The sequence below is a fragment of the Chelonoidis abingdonii genome, chromosome 4 (assembly GCF_003597395.2).
Source record: "Chelonoidis abingdonii isolate Lonesome George chromosome 4, CheloAbing_2.0, whole genome shotgun sequence".
Taxonomy (NCBI): Eukaryota; Metazoa; Chordata; order Testudines; family Testudinidae; genus Chelonoidis; species Chelonoidis abingdonii.
Genome location: NC_133772.1, coordinates 55,939,763 through 55,954,884, shown reverse-complemented (window position 1 = coordinate 55,954,884; position 15,122 = coordinate 55,939,763). Strand labels below are relative to the sequence as shown.

General features: G+C 37.2%; 1 protein-coding gene across 6 annotated transcripts in view; it reads right to left on the bottom strand.

Moving 5' to 3' along the window:
- The window catches only part of FAR1 (fatty acyl-CoA reductase 1), a 96,342-nt gene that overhangs the window by 35,516 nt on the left and 45,704 nt on the right, over window positions 1-15,122 (bottom strand). For 3 of the 6 annotated variants that reach the window (XM_032788238.2, XM_032788239.2, XM_032788240.2), the window contains exons 4-8: window positions 12,584-12,763; window positions 3,281-3,458; window positions 1,869-1,913; window positions 1,651-1,778; window positions 1,103-1,170 (exon numbers count right to left, since the gene is read on the bottom strand). In XM_032788238.2, the coding sequence (XP_032644129.1) occupies window positions 1,103-1,170; window positions 1,651-1,778; window positions 1,869-1,913; window positions 3,281-3,458; window positions 12,584-12,763 (599 nt within the window). The remainder of the gene's footprint in view (window positions 1-1,102; window positions 1,171-1,650; window positions 1,779-1,868; window positions 1,914-3,280; window positions 3,459-12,583; window positions 12,764-15,122) is intronic. The other 3 variants (XM_032788237.2, XM_032788241.2, XM_075065194.1) reach the window with 1 other exon arrangement.

The window sequence follows — 15,122 nt, the reverse complement described above, 5'->3', positions numbered from 1 at the left end:
TGTGTGTGTGTGTGTGTGTGTGTGTGTGTGTGTGTGTGTGTGTGTGTGTGTGTGTGTGTGTGTGTGTGTGTGTGAGAAACTGCATAAATAAGAAAAAAAACTCAGTACAGAGAAAATCCTTAGAACTAATTTTAAACTAGCTACAGAGCAGTCTGTGAAATGAAATATATAAATATTTGGAATAAATATATTCCAAACCTATTAAAACTTCTGATCGTAAAGATAAGAGAATATATGCATTAAAATGTTAGAAATCTTACATTTTCATATAAGAAAACAAACATTATACGTCTATTAAAATATTGCAGAAACAGATTAGACTAATTCAAAGTATGTTAAGAGTTGAAAATAGGTGCCCAAATTTAAGGATTATTTTTCTGTATTTGATACCTCATGTAACTACCTAAAGGTAAAAACAATAACTACATCAATCTGACTACTCAAAAGCAAAAGTTGCCATCACACCTCTCAAGTGTACTGCTCTGTGCAAAATCCATCTCACTTTTGGACTACTGTTCTATTATTTGTTACTTGTATTACTGTAGTGCTTACGAGTCATGGACCAGGACCCCACTGTGGTAAGCACTGTACAAACACAGAACAAGAAGTTCTAGATGCGTTTAGCAAGACAGTCGCTAAACCCAGCAGTGAATACCTTGCCATCATCATGGGGTCTCTACTGTTCCCTGTGATCAGTGCTTTACTCACTCTACCCACGAACTGCAGGCAGATTAGGTTGCGGGAATTATTAGGAAAGCTGTAGGACTTCCACATTTCAGATGAAGGTGGGACTGGGAAGAGCTACTACCAGGAAAATAAACAGTGAATGGAGGGGGAAGAAACAGGGAACAGAGGATAAAATTAAAAAGTGATAGAACACATTGCAAAGTTGAGAGGTATGATAGCTGAATTTCAGATTATAAAAATGTTAACGTTTTAAAATCTGTGCTCTCAAGTCCTTACAGAGACGTTACTAAAGTTGATACAAGGGTTTTATAAAAATACACATTATCTAACAGCCACATTTTGGGCCCTTTATTATTCAATAAAAAAATTTCTATTGAAGTTTACAGAGAACATGTATAGAAAGAACACAGCATACCAACTTCACCCCAGTGGAAAGGATTGGTGCCACCTGTTGTGCAATTGTACACCATGATGTTTCTTGGTCTGAAAAAAGCATCACATATAATTAAAAATAAATTAAAATTTGGTACATAATAGCCCAAACTAGAATTATTTATCCAAATCACTCTTGTCCCCTGAATTTTGGAGTTTGGATAAAGGGGGGGAAATCAAACTAATCACCTTAATTTTATCTCCATACTTCAAGTATTTTTCTTCCCAACAGCTGTTGTAATAATTCCTCTCTCTCTCATGAAACAAATATTTTAAGCTTCAACTTTAATATTTATAATTTAAACTGACAGCTATAAGGATCAGGAAGGAATTTCCCCCTCATCTACAGTATTGCACTACTGACTAAACACATTATCAGATACTGGCCATTGATGGCTAATATGGTGAATCCTAAATTCCATAATAGTGTGGGAAAAGCAAACTATAGACGAGCAGTCAATAGATGGTTAGGTTTATAAAAACATCACACAACCACTTTTGGGGCTAATTAAAAATGAACTGCATTGTCACCTGCTATACCTATTAACTCCAGAATACCAAGCTGCAGCCAGTGTTGTGTTGACAACTACATCTACTGGAACAAGATCTGCAACTGCACTGTTGGAGGCTCTTATTGTTCGAAGAATTCCTTTTCCTGCCTTAAATAACAAAAACAGAAGAGACACCAATAAAACATTTCAAGTAATGTGTTTTCTTTCAAAGACAGTTGTATTAAAATGTTTACTTACCGCAATAAAAAGACCACTGGGCCCATTAAAGTTATCAATCCATCCCTATTGTGTAAAGAAACCAAAAGCTATTTCAGTAGAAGTTTACTGAGTTCAACATAGAGTTTGTATTTGACAAACATTTACTGTTACAATTTAAAGGGGACAACATTTTACTTCCTCATTCCTACTTTTGTTTCAAATATAAAAGGTGCTTTCAGTTTGCGTACCTGTGACAGCATTTAATTAACAGCTACAACTCCTCCAGCAGAAGAACCACACGCAATTTAACTAGCTCCTCAAAATGAGCTGCTGTGTATTCATTTCTTACCAAATAAACGCTGGGATTAAAATAATTTTATAACAGGTTTACAGTTTGAAGGAAGTTTCCTAACAGCAGCTATGAAGACAAGACATACTTTGACCTGAGCTACTTCCAGTGACCCAGAGAAGTAGATAAAACAATTTTGCTGTCCCTTATTAGATTTCTTGCCATTTTCTAGAGTAGGAGTCTCAATTTTTAATGCCTACATTCAGTACCAAAAGGACGGACAATTCTGATTTTGGTGATCTGTAAGAGCTTGAGAAAGATTTTCTCCTGAGTTAGGAACACAGCTCCAAAACTAGTCACAAGAGGACTAGCCCAGATTGGGAAAAATGTCAGATAGCATTCAGCTGCTAAAGCAACATCTAAAACACTCCCTTTCCTATGGCTGTCATGTAGGGTGGATACAAACGGGGCGCTCCAGGGCATCTCTGTGCACTGTTAATCCCCAGTTTCTGTTGCAAGTTGAAGGGGAAATGGGTCCGTAAAGGCATCTCCAGGATCAGGAAGCACAAATGTGGCAAAGAAAAATAAAAGATCAAGGCTTTAGTTTTGCATGTGTTTTAGTCACTTAGAAGTCATGGGAACTAACTGATGAGAGAAACTTCAGTTCTTTATAGATACGCAGAAACTCACTGAAGTCAAAACTACTTTCCAAAAGGCTACACTATTTAGTCTCCTTATCAGAAAAAGTTTTGGATGAACAGTTAAGTGTGTAAAATGTGTGTGTGTATATATATAGTGAAAAATATCACTTTAGGAAAGCATCATATTCACTCCAGTAGTTCGAACTAAATATACCCTTCCTGCGTTTTAACAAATATTTCTTAATTCACTTGATAAGCCCATACAATCCAGAGGTCAGAGTAATTTATCCTTTAAATCTATAGGTTTCTTACACAAAAACCGACACACAGAAAGCTGTCAACCAAATGAGGCAGATTTGTAACTCAGTTTGCTATCCACAAGTGACTAAGTTTCAACTTGGATTTCTATAGACTTCTGAACTAGATCCCTAGCAGTATAGGCTATCCAGGATGCATGCATAGGTTAGAGGTCAAGAAACATGGACTGTAGAATATTCAGAGGGAGGCTCAAAAAGACTTACAGGGAAAGGCTCCTTCCAGCTGGCACCAACAATTGACGGCCGTATAATGGCTATGTTTAATTTTGCACCTTCCTGCTGCACAACATATTCTGCTAAGGCTTTTGTATATGTGTAAGTATTAGGCCTGTCTCCTATCAGTTTTGGAGTAATGTCATTCACTAGACCATCATCCATCCACCTAAAGAATCAAAAAGGACAACAATTTAATTTACTGTACAATTCACTTAAAAAGGAGTACATAAGTCTGAAAGAAAGTAGAGAAATTAAAAACAAAACTTATCAAGAAAAAATGCTTATGACTGCCTCATTTATTTCAAAGCAACAATCATAAGAAATTTGAAGCTGTAAAGTTCCACCGAAGCAATGTAGACAAAGAATGGTATAAACATAGTAAAGCAAGGAATTTTGCTGTAGCGTTTATTGGTAAGTTTTACAAGCTGCATTAGGAAAAGCTTTGGAAGTAATTTAATACTGCCACTTCAAAGCTCTGTAACAGCCCTAGTGTCCAATATCAGATCATCAATGAATTTTAAAACCCAATAACCTGATTTTCAGAGATGCATGGCACCATTTTGCACAAAAGCTAACAAGCATAGCACCTCTGAAAAATCAGGGCTTGGCTACACTTACAAGTTGCACCGCTGGTGAGGGGGTTACAGCGCTGCAACTTACTCGGTGTCCACACTTACAAAGCTCAGCCAGCGCTGCAACTCCCTGGCTGCAGCGCTGGCTGTACTCCTGGTCTGCTACAGGTTGTTAGCGAATCCAGCGCTGGTGATATGCAGCGCTGCTCATCAGGTGTGGACACTCACCAGCGCTGTTATTGGCCTCCAGGGTATTAAGAAGTATCCCAGAATCCTGTCACAACAAACCGGAAGGTACTCCCGGAGCTACCCAAACACAGCTGCTCTTTGCTCCAGCGAGCGATCGAGCCGAGCTTTGAAATGTTCACAGCTGTTTGCTTGAGGAGACCAACAGCACGGCGGGGAGGGAGTCCTCCGAGAAGCTGCTTATCTGGTCTGAAGCCTTTTTACATTTAAGAGTGATTGAGAGAGGTGGGGGAAATGGCCAGAATCAAGGCAGGAGCTCACAGGTCTGCTCCCAAAATCCGCTCTCTCTGCCCCCGACGCTCCCTCACACTCCACCCCCCACCCCCCGCTTTTGAACTTGTAAGGCAGGGACTGTCACAGTGTTGCTCCAAAATCCCCTCTCTGCTCCCCAACGCTCCCCGTCACACTACACCACACCCCCTTCTTTTGAAAGCACGTTTGCAGCCACTTGAATGCTGGGATAGCGCCCACAATGCACCACTCCCAACAGCGCTGCAAATGCTGCAAATGTGGCCACACTGCAGCGCTGGTAGCTGTCAGTGTGGCCACACTGCAGCGCTGTTCCTACACAGCTGTACGACACAGCGTAACTCCCAGCGCTGACATCCAAAGTGTAGCCATACCCTCCGTCCTCAGATAAATTAGCACTTTTGACGCTGGTATGCAAGCACATTATATGTAGGTTGTAAAACATGACGTTCTGCAGACAATTTACACCCAAGCTCAGTTCTGCAACTGCTGTACACTCCCTCAGATTTCACTTATGAGAAACAGTTTCTTTTATTTAGAAGCCAAAGCCTGATCTCATTAGAAGCAAAAAATAACAGTTGAGCACTAACAGTATTTAGCCCTTAATGCTCACTCTGTTTAACAAACAGCTCTCTCAGACTGGAGGTGAGTAAAGTGTGGAAGAACTGTATTGAAAGAAGAGTTTGATGTCAATTGCAGGAGACTAAGGGCTGGTCTATATTAGAAATCTTGATAAGGCTAAATTGATTTAAAACCCACTATAACTTAAAAACGGATTTAAAAAATCAAATCACTTATCCCAAAGCAACATGGGTACAAGCATAATTTAAACCTGCAAGTGTATCTAAAAATAAGGGCTTGCACTGGTGTAGCTTATTTAGTTATTCAGGTTAAAGTTTTCTTACACAGACCAACCCCATTATGTTTAGAAACATTGCAACGTGCTCTAGAAATTAAAGTTTATTTTATGAATTGAGTTAAAAATCTCAAGGGTTATTTTTGAAGGAAGAAGAATTTACAGGAATTATTAAATGGCAATATAAAAAGAAGAAAATGGATACAAATTGATCTCAGATCAATACAAGATTTCTCAAAAGCAACAGATCACTGCACAAGAAAACCCACAACTGAATGTACTGTGCACCACCACATTTCTGGAAGTTCAATTGCAACACAAAAATTGATAGGACAAAATAAAATAATATCCAGTAAAATCCCAGAACGGCTTGCAAACTTGGTTTAAAATAAAAGCAAAACATACTTTTTAATACATATCAATTCACAATTCATTCTCCCCCATTTTTCTGTACATACCATATTTAAAAAAAAAATTAGTGAGGTGACAGAGGGGACAGAGTGCATATTTGATACACAGTTAGTGGACTTGGTCCATTAGTTATGGCTAATGACGAGACTGTCATCTTCAAGATTTTATATTGCCACTTTTCTGCCTACCCCCTTCTCATTTAATGTTTACATTTTCTACTACATGCCTGCTATATACGTTAAGTTAATTTTCTTGGTTCTTCCAAGATGTTAAACATAGTTTTTCCAAATAACACAGTGAGCAAGGTGAAAAACCCTCCTATAGGCATAGGTTCAAACTGAGAGAAGTCATGTTAGTTGGTGTGTAATGAAGGCTTGTCTGAGTATAGAAGCATTACCAGTTTACATTAAATCAATTAAAAAATATTTTTAAAAAGTCATGCCTTTAGTTAAACTGGTGCAACTGTGTGCGTGTAGACCACACCTGAAAGCTTCCTTACACCTACTTAGATCACCTTACAAGGGAGCCTAAAATGGTGAAAGTTACATACTAAACATCTAGAAGGTGAAAACTGAAATAGGCTACTTCTTACATCGTGTCCAGACTTGCTGAATATATTAGTATCTATTAAAAATGGAGTTTTAAACACCTTTAAAAATCAGCTAGTATTGGCAAAATCAGGGGAGACCATAACCAGCTATCATGTTTTTAAAAGGTATTAAAAGCTCTTTATACCAGGTTTTTCATAAATTTTGAGCCAGAGAAGGGACCACTGTATTAAAAAAGGCCACAGAACAATTTAAACAGCACGTAGAACATTGAACACTATTTTTAGACTAGGAAAAAAGATGTTTAAGGCCTTTTCTGTACACGCTCCTCTTGCTTTACCTTTCTCTTCTGGCTCCTCAGGATTAGTTACAATTTAGGTTCCCTTGCATTTAGCGAATCAAATCCAGATATGATGTGCAAGGGTGTATGTCATGCACACTTTGGTAGGTAGGCCTGGATCTACAGAGGGTTAAAAAATAAAGGAATCTAAAGGGAACCTAATTTGGTGCATTTTAAATGTTTTTCAAGGTGCGGGACAGAAAGTTACAGTAAACTACAACTTAGTTTAGCCCATAAAGATCCCTTCCTATGCTTTTATATGCAGTGCTCTCCAGCTCTTGTCTCTGCAGAGAGCACTGAAAAGGTAGCAATCCCGCCACACTTGGGCCCAAATTCTGCCTTGCCATGTACACATGCAAACCCCTAATATATTTAATGAAAGCTGCACACGCATCGGGGGAATCTCATCCTTATTTTCCAACCCTTTACTTCATCTGAATGCTTCCCCTGTTTTTTAAACCTTAATCTAGTCCTTAAGATTCTTGCACTGTAACAGCATACTGCACAAATGGGATACCACCCTTCCTTCAAGGGAGGGATCTGGAGAGAAAACCACAAGTAACATTTCTAAGGGAAATTATGGTAGCACAGGCGTAGTAACAAGTGGCTCACAGCCCATTCCCTGCTTACAGATCTTCTGGATGCATGTTTCTCTGTACCATGTCATAGAACAATGGCTGCCAATGTTTTTTGGTCCATTTTCAGTCCATCTTATTTGTTTAGCACCTATTTAGGGGTTTTTTTGTTTGTGTTTTTTTTGTTTTTTTGTTTTTGTTTTTTTTTTTTTTTTAAAAAGAACCAACTTTTATATCTTTTCCTGTGTTTTGTGGCCCCGCTTCTGCTTCCCACTCACTAGTAGGCCACACACAGTTTGAACCAGGACTGTTGTGTTCTTGTAGAGTCACTGAGTGCTGCAGGTTCCCTGGTTGCTGCCTTCACTTTCAGCCCAATTTACATGAACTACTCCTGCACCCACATTAGTGCCTGCTGTACATTCAAGCAGCCTTCCAAAAGCTACTCACTGCTTGACCCACATCCACTAGAGCACATTTGCAGTATGCACGCATAGGAGAGCATGTTGCACTGCTAGTCAAATGACTCCATATCCTTTTCCCTTTTTCAACACCCCCAGTGCTTTTCTCCACATCCCCAAGTTTGTCCTTCAGCTGAATTCTGCGGGAAATTGTCCAGGTTTTCAGACAGTGTTTATACGCAGTAGCAGACCAGCAGAAATTACACTGAGTCCTCCTCTACCAACAATACTCAAGTAACAGTAAAGGAATTGGTTTCTAGCTCTGCATTTCTGAAAAACATGATTTTCAACAAATATATAACTCCTATAACTAGTTATAGATTTATAAGGGTGCTGTTAACTAAGTATCTTGTTTTAGGTGCCAAACAAAGAAAGGGATGTATTTTTCTCTAACGTACCCATCCATAGTTCCAGTTGATTACTGGAGGAGCACATATGCATGTGCTATAAAGCCGAAATGATAATCTGATCTAATCCATTTGATGTGAGTATTCTAGATATTTTCCAGAAGAGTCACACATCAAAAACGGCCAGAGATTGTGTGACACTTGTGCTGGCTTAGCATCATTAAGTTGTTAGTTCCAACCAAACTAGGGGTTCTGGCAGCTGGTGGAATGTAACACACTGCAGTGAAGCGTGGAACAATTTTTTTTTGTGGTGGTATGTTCCTAAATTTATCTTGAAAAATAACGCATTCTCCTTCCTTCCAAGCCACGCAATGCTTAGACTTCTTATGCTTTGAATAAGCAATTTCTACAGTATTTCACACAAAATGTGTTCTTATTTACATAGTCCCAACATCTAACACATCAAGAGGTTGCTGAGTTATTTCCACATTTCAATAGCTATCACAAGGAGAGATACTTATCTCTAAGCTTCTGAGTACCAGTCTCAGGAACATGGGACTAACTCCCCTTTATACAGAATGACACAGGGCAACAGGTTTACCTAACACTAACATTAAAAATGAAGGAAGTTATTTATTAGAAAAAGTACCAAATGCACACAGTATTCATTTTGACATGCATTTGTACACAGGGTGAAAGGATTTAAAATTAAAGTGATTTAAGTCACCAGTTTTAATTATGGTTTAAATCAGTAAGTAGGAAAGCTTGATTTAAATTGATTTTAATCTTGTTTTGCATTTGAATTTAGTTATTTATCCTAAAAGAATGTTCAGTCTCCTGGTTGGTAACCATTAATATGAGATTTACAATTAACTATAGCCTTTATAAAAATTTTGCTACTTTTTGATTACCAGGATACCTTATATTTAATTCCATATTTTAAGCAATTATATAGTTTTATACACATTTAGTCTGTCTTAATTTTTACTTTAATTTTATCAAGTTAAGAAATGCATCATTCATCATTTTCTATTTATTCAATTTTTTTAAATGAATTCCTGACTTGTGTCAAACTCCATTTGGATAGAAAGTAAAATTCAGTTAACATGTATAAACAACATTTTAAAATTATTTATTTAATAAACAACATCAAATGCACTGGGTACCTAAGAACAAAGTTTATTAAAATATGTTTTGCATTTAAAATGGATTATTAAAAAAAAAGATGATCTGTAGTTAGTTAATTGAATTGATTATTGAGGTGACTAGAAACACTTCAGCACTAGGAGATCTCATCCTTTCACACCTCTGTTTTATGCATAGACTAAGAGAAAAAAAACTTTCCTACCTTTTTTGATTCTCAATCACTCCATTTCTTAATTTTGAATCAATTGGTCATGAAACTGCATGAATCAATTGGACCAGTAACTGCATAAACTGAAATGAAGAATATTCTCTCTGCCCTTGCAGAAGAGAATATTACTGTAAAAAAACAGGTTTAGCATTTCAACTAACTGTAATTTCGGTGCCGAGTGACTATTACCAGTTCAGCAGTATGATTTTCTTTACAAGGTCAGTAGCAAACATTGTACTGCTTAATTTTTCTTTTTTTGATTTGTGCTTTTAAAGATATTACAAACAAATTGGCAGTAATTTCAAATTAAAAATTAAATGTTTATTTTTAAACAGGAAAAGTAAATAATTTTTAATACCATTTTTTCCACCATTCTACAAAAGGCATTCTACAAAAGGCCAAGCATCATAATACTTACCTCGCCGATGTAGTATCATGACCAGTTTACAGCTGGGGAAACTGAGGCACTGAAAGGCTAACATACATTGTCATGGTCGCACAAAGCAACAGCAGCAGAACCAGAAATACATTTCATCTCTCTCAATATCCCTCCCATATTCTGATGCTGCCTTGTTTTCACTTTAGGTGCATATATTTATTCATGAAACCTAAGCACTAGCTTTGAAATATCTAGGCTTCTGGAAACAGGTTCAAATTCTCTGAAATTCAATTCAAACCTAAATTCTTTAAGATAGATAATGGAGTATCATTAAAATGTGTTCTATAGAGGACTTTTTCACAGTAACTTAACACTGAGGTCTTACCTATTCTACCTGGGCACTGAAGACCCGTGTTTGGGTCTTAAGGAAGAAAGATTTATACAACATCTTGACAACTGTTAATACTGATTATGCAGCCACTTCTGATGCCACAACATATGTTGCTTTACACAAGACCCTTATCAGATGTTAAAAAAAAAGTCTTTCCCTACTCAACTAGCTTTTAGTTTTGCCAAGTTTTTCACACATTAAATTAGTTACATGCTAGATTCCTACCAGCCCAACACCTTCTTCCCTGTACAGGCAGTTATAAAATTTAAAAAAGTAATTCTATACTTCCATGTCGAAGCTCCCAAATAGTCAACTTCTATAAACTGATGTGAGGATTAAGCTCATTTCAAAACTCTGATTTTACAGAGGAAGTTAGTGCAAAGAGAGTATAGTGATCATTTAGATATATTTAGTTTTTTCTAGTTGGTAAAGCTAAATTTCTAACTTCATAACTCAATTATCCATATCCTGTCTATCCTTATGTTATTGGGTTAATACATAGTACTTTTATCTGTAGCTTCAGATTAGCCCAATAATGCATGCAATCAACTTACTTCAAAAAGGATTCACAATCTTTCATTACCCAGGCTTTTAGTTACTGGGACAAAATCCAGAAAAGCTGCAGTAGAAAGCAGTGTCTTATTTCTGCATTTAAGCGCATGCTTGTCTGAACTCTGATCCAACGGCCTTTCAATCAAGTGCTGAACAGACTATCCAACCCCTAACTTTGTCTATGAAGTATTCACAGCACAGTTAATCCATGCCTTCAGATTCATAAAAAAAAAAATCTGAGAATTTCTACAAGTGTTTCTTGATGCTCCAAAATAAGAAAAACGGCGTTCCTGTCAAAAAAGTTTTCCTATACTATATTTATTATCTCTATTACTTCTGCCAGAACAGACAGCCTTTTTGAAAGGCTCATATTCTACCCACCATCATCCGTCACTTTACATTTAAGAGACCAAGTTCAGATCCAATTAATTAGAATCTAATAAAAAAACAAATTTGGATAGTTACCTTAAAGAGAAAAATTGCCACAAAAATTGATAGGGAAGTCAAGGGCAGTTACAATACTTGAAATTACTTTGATATCAAGATATCAACTTGAAGTCTTTTTGGACCTACATTTATTGTAAAAGTAAACAGTGAAAATGGTCAAGAAAAACTCAAATTCATCTTCAATATTTGTTACAGTAATCTGAGGTTACGTAATGCAAAAATTACACCTTTGTGAAATTTTATTACACTGATGTCCCTTTAATTACTATCCATGGGTATTTTTTATTCTCTTTACTAGAATCAGATTCTCTTTTCTTCCCTACTGAAATCCAGGCTACTAAACCTTACATTTTATTCCAACTCACTCAAGCTTTTTGTCTATCCTCTGCAGCAGCTTCAGAAAATTAACCCACTAGAACCTAGGACTAGTTACAGTTGGCTAAATGAAATCTTTTGTGCACCTTAAAGATGGGCAGCTAGTTTCGGCTTGTTTACTGCTTTTCCCACTTGATGATAGGACTCAAATTTTACTGTATTTGCCACAACTATACCACACATCTGAGTCAGAGGGAGTTTACCCTTCATATAGTTTTGTTTTATTCATTGAAGTTTGTTGGGCAGGAAGTATACTGTATTTTCACAATTGGAAGGGGGCTCTGTCTGCTCTCGAGATATCTCCTCAGAGTAGTCAGAAAAACAGCAAGGGATTAATGAAGAACAAGTTTAGTTTTGGCTATTTCTGACATCAAGAGGTTCTAATACAAAGAGCAAGAGGTTACCCTTCCTTTGCAGTCTCCATCTCAGTCCCTGTTGCAGTCACACTTACCCATCACTTCAACTGTTCATGGCCAGGCAGACTGCAAACAAAGTTTGCCTCTACAGACTATTTTTATTGTAATGCAGTGTTCTGAATCCAGGTTCAATTCTTGAGTTCAAATTTGATTTTTTTTTAAAACTACTCTTATTTCAAATACAACCCCCCCCCCCACGCTGATCTTCAATTTCTTTTAACGAGATGATGCCTTAGTGAATTGGAAACTGAAGTTTAAAACCATGCAACTTTAGAATACTTTAGGAAAACAGATTTGTTTGGTTTGAAAGTATATTTTTGCTATAAGTTTTGCTATATTTTATGTTTACATGCTACAGTACAGACATTTAACTTTATACTGAATTGCTAAATAATAGACACTATCTTTTTATTAGGATTGCTTGAGGGGGTTTTATAGGGTTGCTAGTGCTTTAGGAGGTTTTAACTTTTGGCATCTAATTGTATGTTTAGTTTAATATATTCAATATTTATCATTTGGCTTCGAGGAGGTAGTACTCTGTATGGAAAAACAGACATTTATCTCAATTCTTGAGTAAGTGATCTAAAACAAGTCATGACCTTCCTATACCTTAGTTTCCTCATTTGTAAAATGGAGATAATTGCCTCACCCATGTTGTAGTTTTTTTATATTATGCTTTTCAAAGCCTTTTATCAATGTGTAATAGTACTGGAGAAAAGAACAGCAAGTGGGTATGGATTAGTCAGGAAAAAAACTATGAAGATTCAAAACATACTCTAAAGAACCTATCAGTTTCTTGGGGTCAACAGGGGGTGGATATATGATTTCTTCAATGTGCTTTCGATTGCAATAAGCGTATGCTGTTGAAACATGCATGAACACCTCCAAATTCTTCATTCGCTGAGCCAAGATGATGAGCTGTTGTGTGGCAATCACATTTAACTGAACAGCATCTCTGTTAAAGAAAACAGACAAATGAAGATAAGTAAGAGTAATCATGTCAGAGAATCATAAATTGAGGTGAAAAGTTTCATGTGGTCATCTATTCACATCCCCCTACCAATGCAGACATAACATTTTCCCACATCTTGTCCAGTTGATTTTTAGGTGTCTCTAGAATGGCTTGCACCACTTTCCTTGTAAGACTGTTCCAGTCTCAGAATCCATAATATGGAAGTTTCTAAGTACTCAGTCTAGTTTTCACTAATTTCATGCCACTGCTTTTAGTTCTATCTTTGTGTACCATCTAAAAAAAGTTCCTCTGCTTACATGGCATACACTCTAGTCAAGTTATGAAACTTCTTTATTTTCTTAAAAAAAAATTCTTCAACTAAAAACAAGGAAGTGAAAAATGTTTACACGACAATCTATAATGCTAGGCTCTTTTGCTTTCTTCACCTCTGACCCTCACACAAGGTGTCTAACCCGGTATCAATAGATATTCATATAGAAACCTGCAGAGCCATCCACATCAGGAGGTTAACACATCAAGCTGGGCAAGATCTGCCCTGGTCAATACTTCAGTGGGAGGTCTCCAAAGACTTTATGTTGGCAAGTCAATAGGTGAAACTCTCCCTTCTGAGTCAGTGCTCAGGTAATAACCAGATATGCGGGGGAGGTTTGGGGGAAGGATGGGCACTATGTTAGTCATGGAGGTCTTGTATAGAGGAAGGCAATCAAAGATACCAAGGTAGTGATTGCTTCTTATTAAAATTTCCATGGCACTTTCCGAAAGGCTAGGGATGAATCCATCTTTAATTTAGCTAGTATCTGGACTGTGACTTTCTGGACAAACAAATTTCACCTATAAAATTTCACATAAGTAAGGTATTCTTTCCATTTCTATTATATTACTATGGGCTGTTGCCTTCCTCCCCTGAGTGGCATTTCAGTAATGCTGGTGGACTATTTATAAGGTTGTCAAAATTTTGTTGGGATAAAGTGCTTTATTAATATTGAATATAAGTTTGAGGGTTTTTTGGGTTTTTTTGTTTTAACATAAGCAGAGTTACATAGAGAAGTTTTTCAGTAATCTCATATCAATATTTCAAACAAGCCCCACTCCACTGCAGCAAAAGCACAATCATTTTACAAAATAATAATAAATAATAATAGGAGATATACCTAATCTCCTAGAACTGGAAGGGACCTCGAAAGGTCATCGAGTCCAGTCCCCTGCCTTCACTAGCAGGACCAAGTTAAATGTTATCTAAACAAGTATTAGATTTTTTCATAACCTATTTTGTCTTCAATCTTCAGTGCTTTCAAAAGACCAAAAGAATTGACCTATGAAAAATTCCCTGCATTTCTAACTTCGGAAATGGAAAAAGTTCTGAAATAAAGTCCAAACAAGTTCTGTGCTTGCTTTTTAGTTCAGAAGATGAATATTTTCAGCTTGATCCAACTCTCTGGGTGCAGGAGAGAGATGAGGCAGAGACTCAACAGCAGGGAATTAAGTTCTGACCAAGGGCTTCCTAGGGGGACTTGTCAGCGAAGACTGCCCAAGAGAAATATCAGTTCAGCATACGTTCAGTAGCCCTTCCCAGTCACCTCTGTCCACTTGTGTTCTGCTTCAGGAGAATCCAGACCTGCCAGCAGAGTGGAAATTACAGGAGGCTTGAGGCATTATGTCCCCAATCCAGAAGGATTTGTCACCACTAAAGGCCTCTGTAAACCTAGCTCTTTAGCTAATTCTTATGCTGGTGACACAAGGGAACTGCCTAATTAAAAGAATTTGTGAGAAGGAAGTATAAAAAGGGGGTTTGCTCATTTTCATCATGTAGCATTCCCAGAGGGCCATGATCAGTATTTGCAGGGACTCAGAAATGAGGGGTTCCTAACCCTGCCTTTCACTCTTATATAGCCAAGTTTCTTTCCCTCCTCCTTCCTGAAGAGAGATTTCTCATACAGCAATAAAAGTCAAAAATGTACTGTAACATTTCAACATTAAAAAAATTTCTACTAAAAATGGATATACCAAAGCTTACTTTAATCTCTTTTCCTTTTGTTAGTCCTTTTCTTCTACAAGAGTCTTTTCTTTAAGCTTTCAGTAGTTTTCCCTCAATCTCTTTAGAAATCTTCCCAGTAGTTTTCGCTTCACTCTTCTCCTTTTTATTTCTTATTTCTTCCCACATTTCCTCTAATGTGTATTGTTACCCCTCTGCCATTACTTTCTCCTTCCACCTCACCACATATCTTCTCTTCCCCTGCACCCACCCTTAGCATCTATTTGATTCTCTGACCCCACTGTCAGATGAAGCAGCAAGAGCTAGAATTTTATCCCCATACCCTCAGAACGAGAACATATTTGTTCT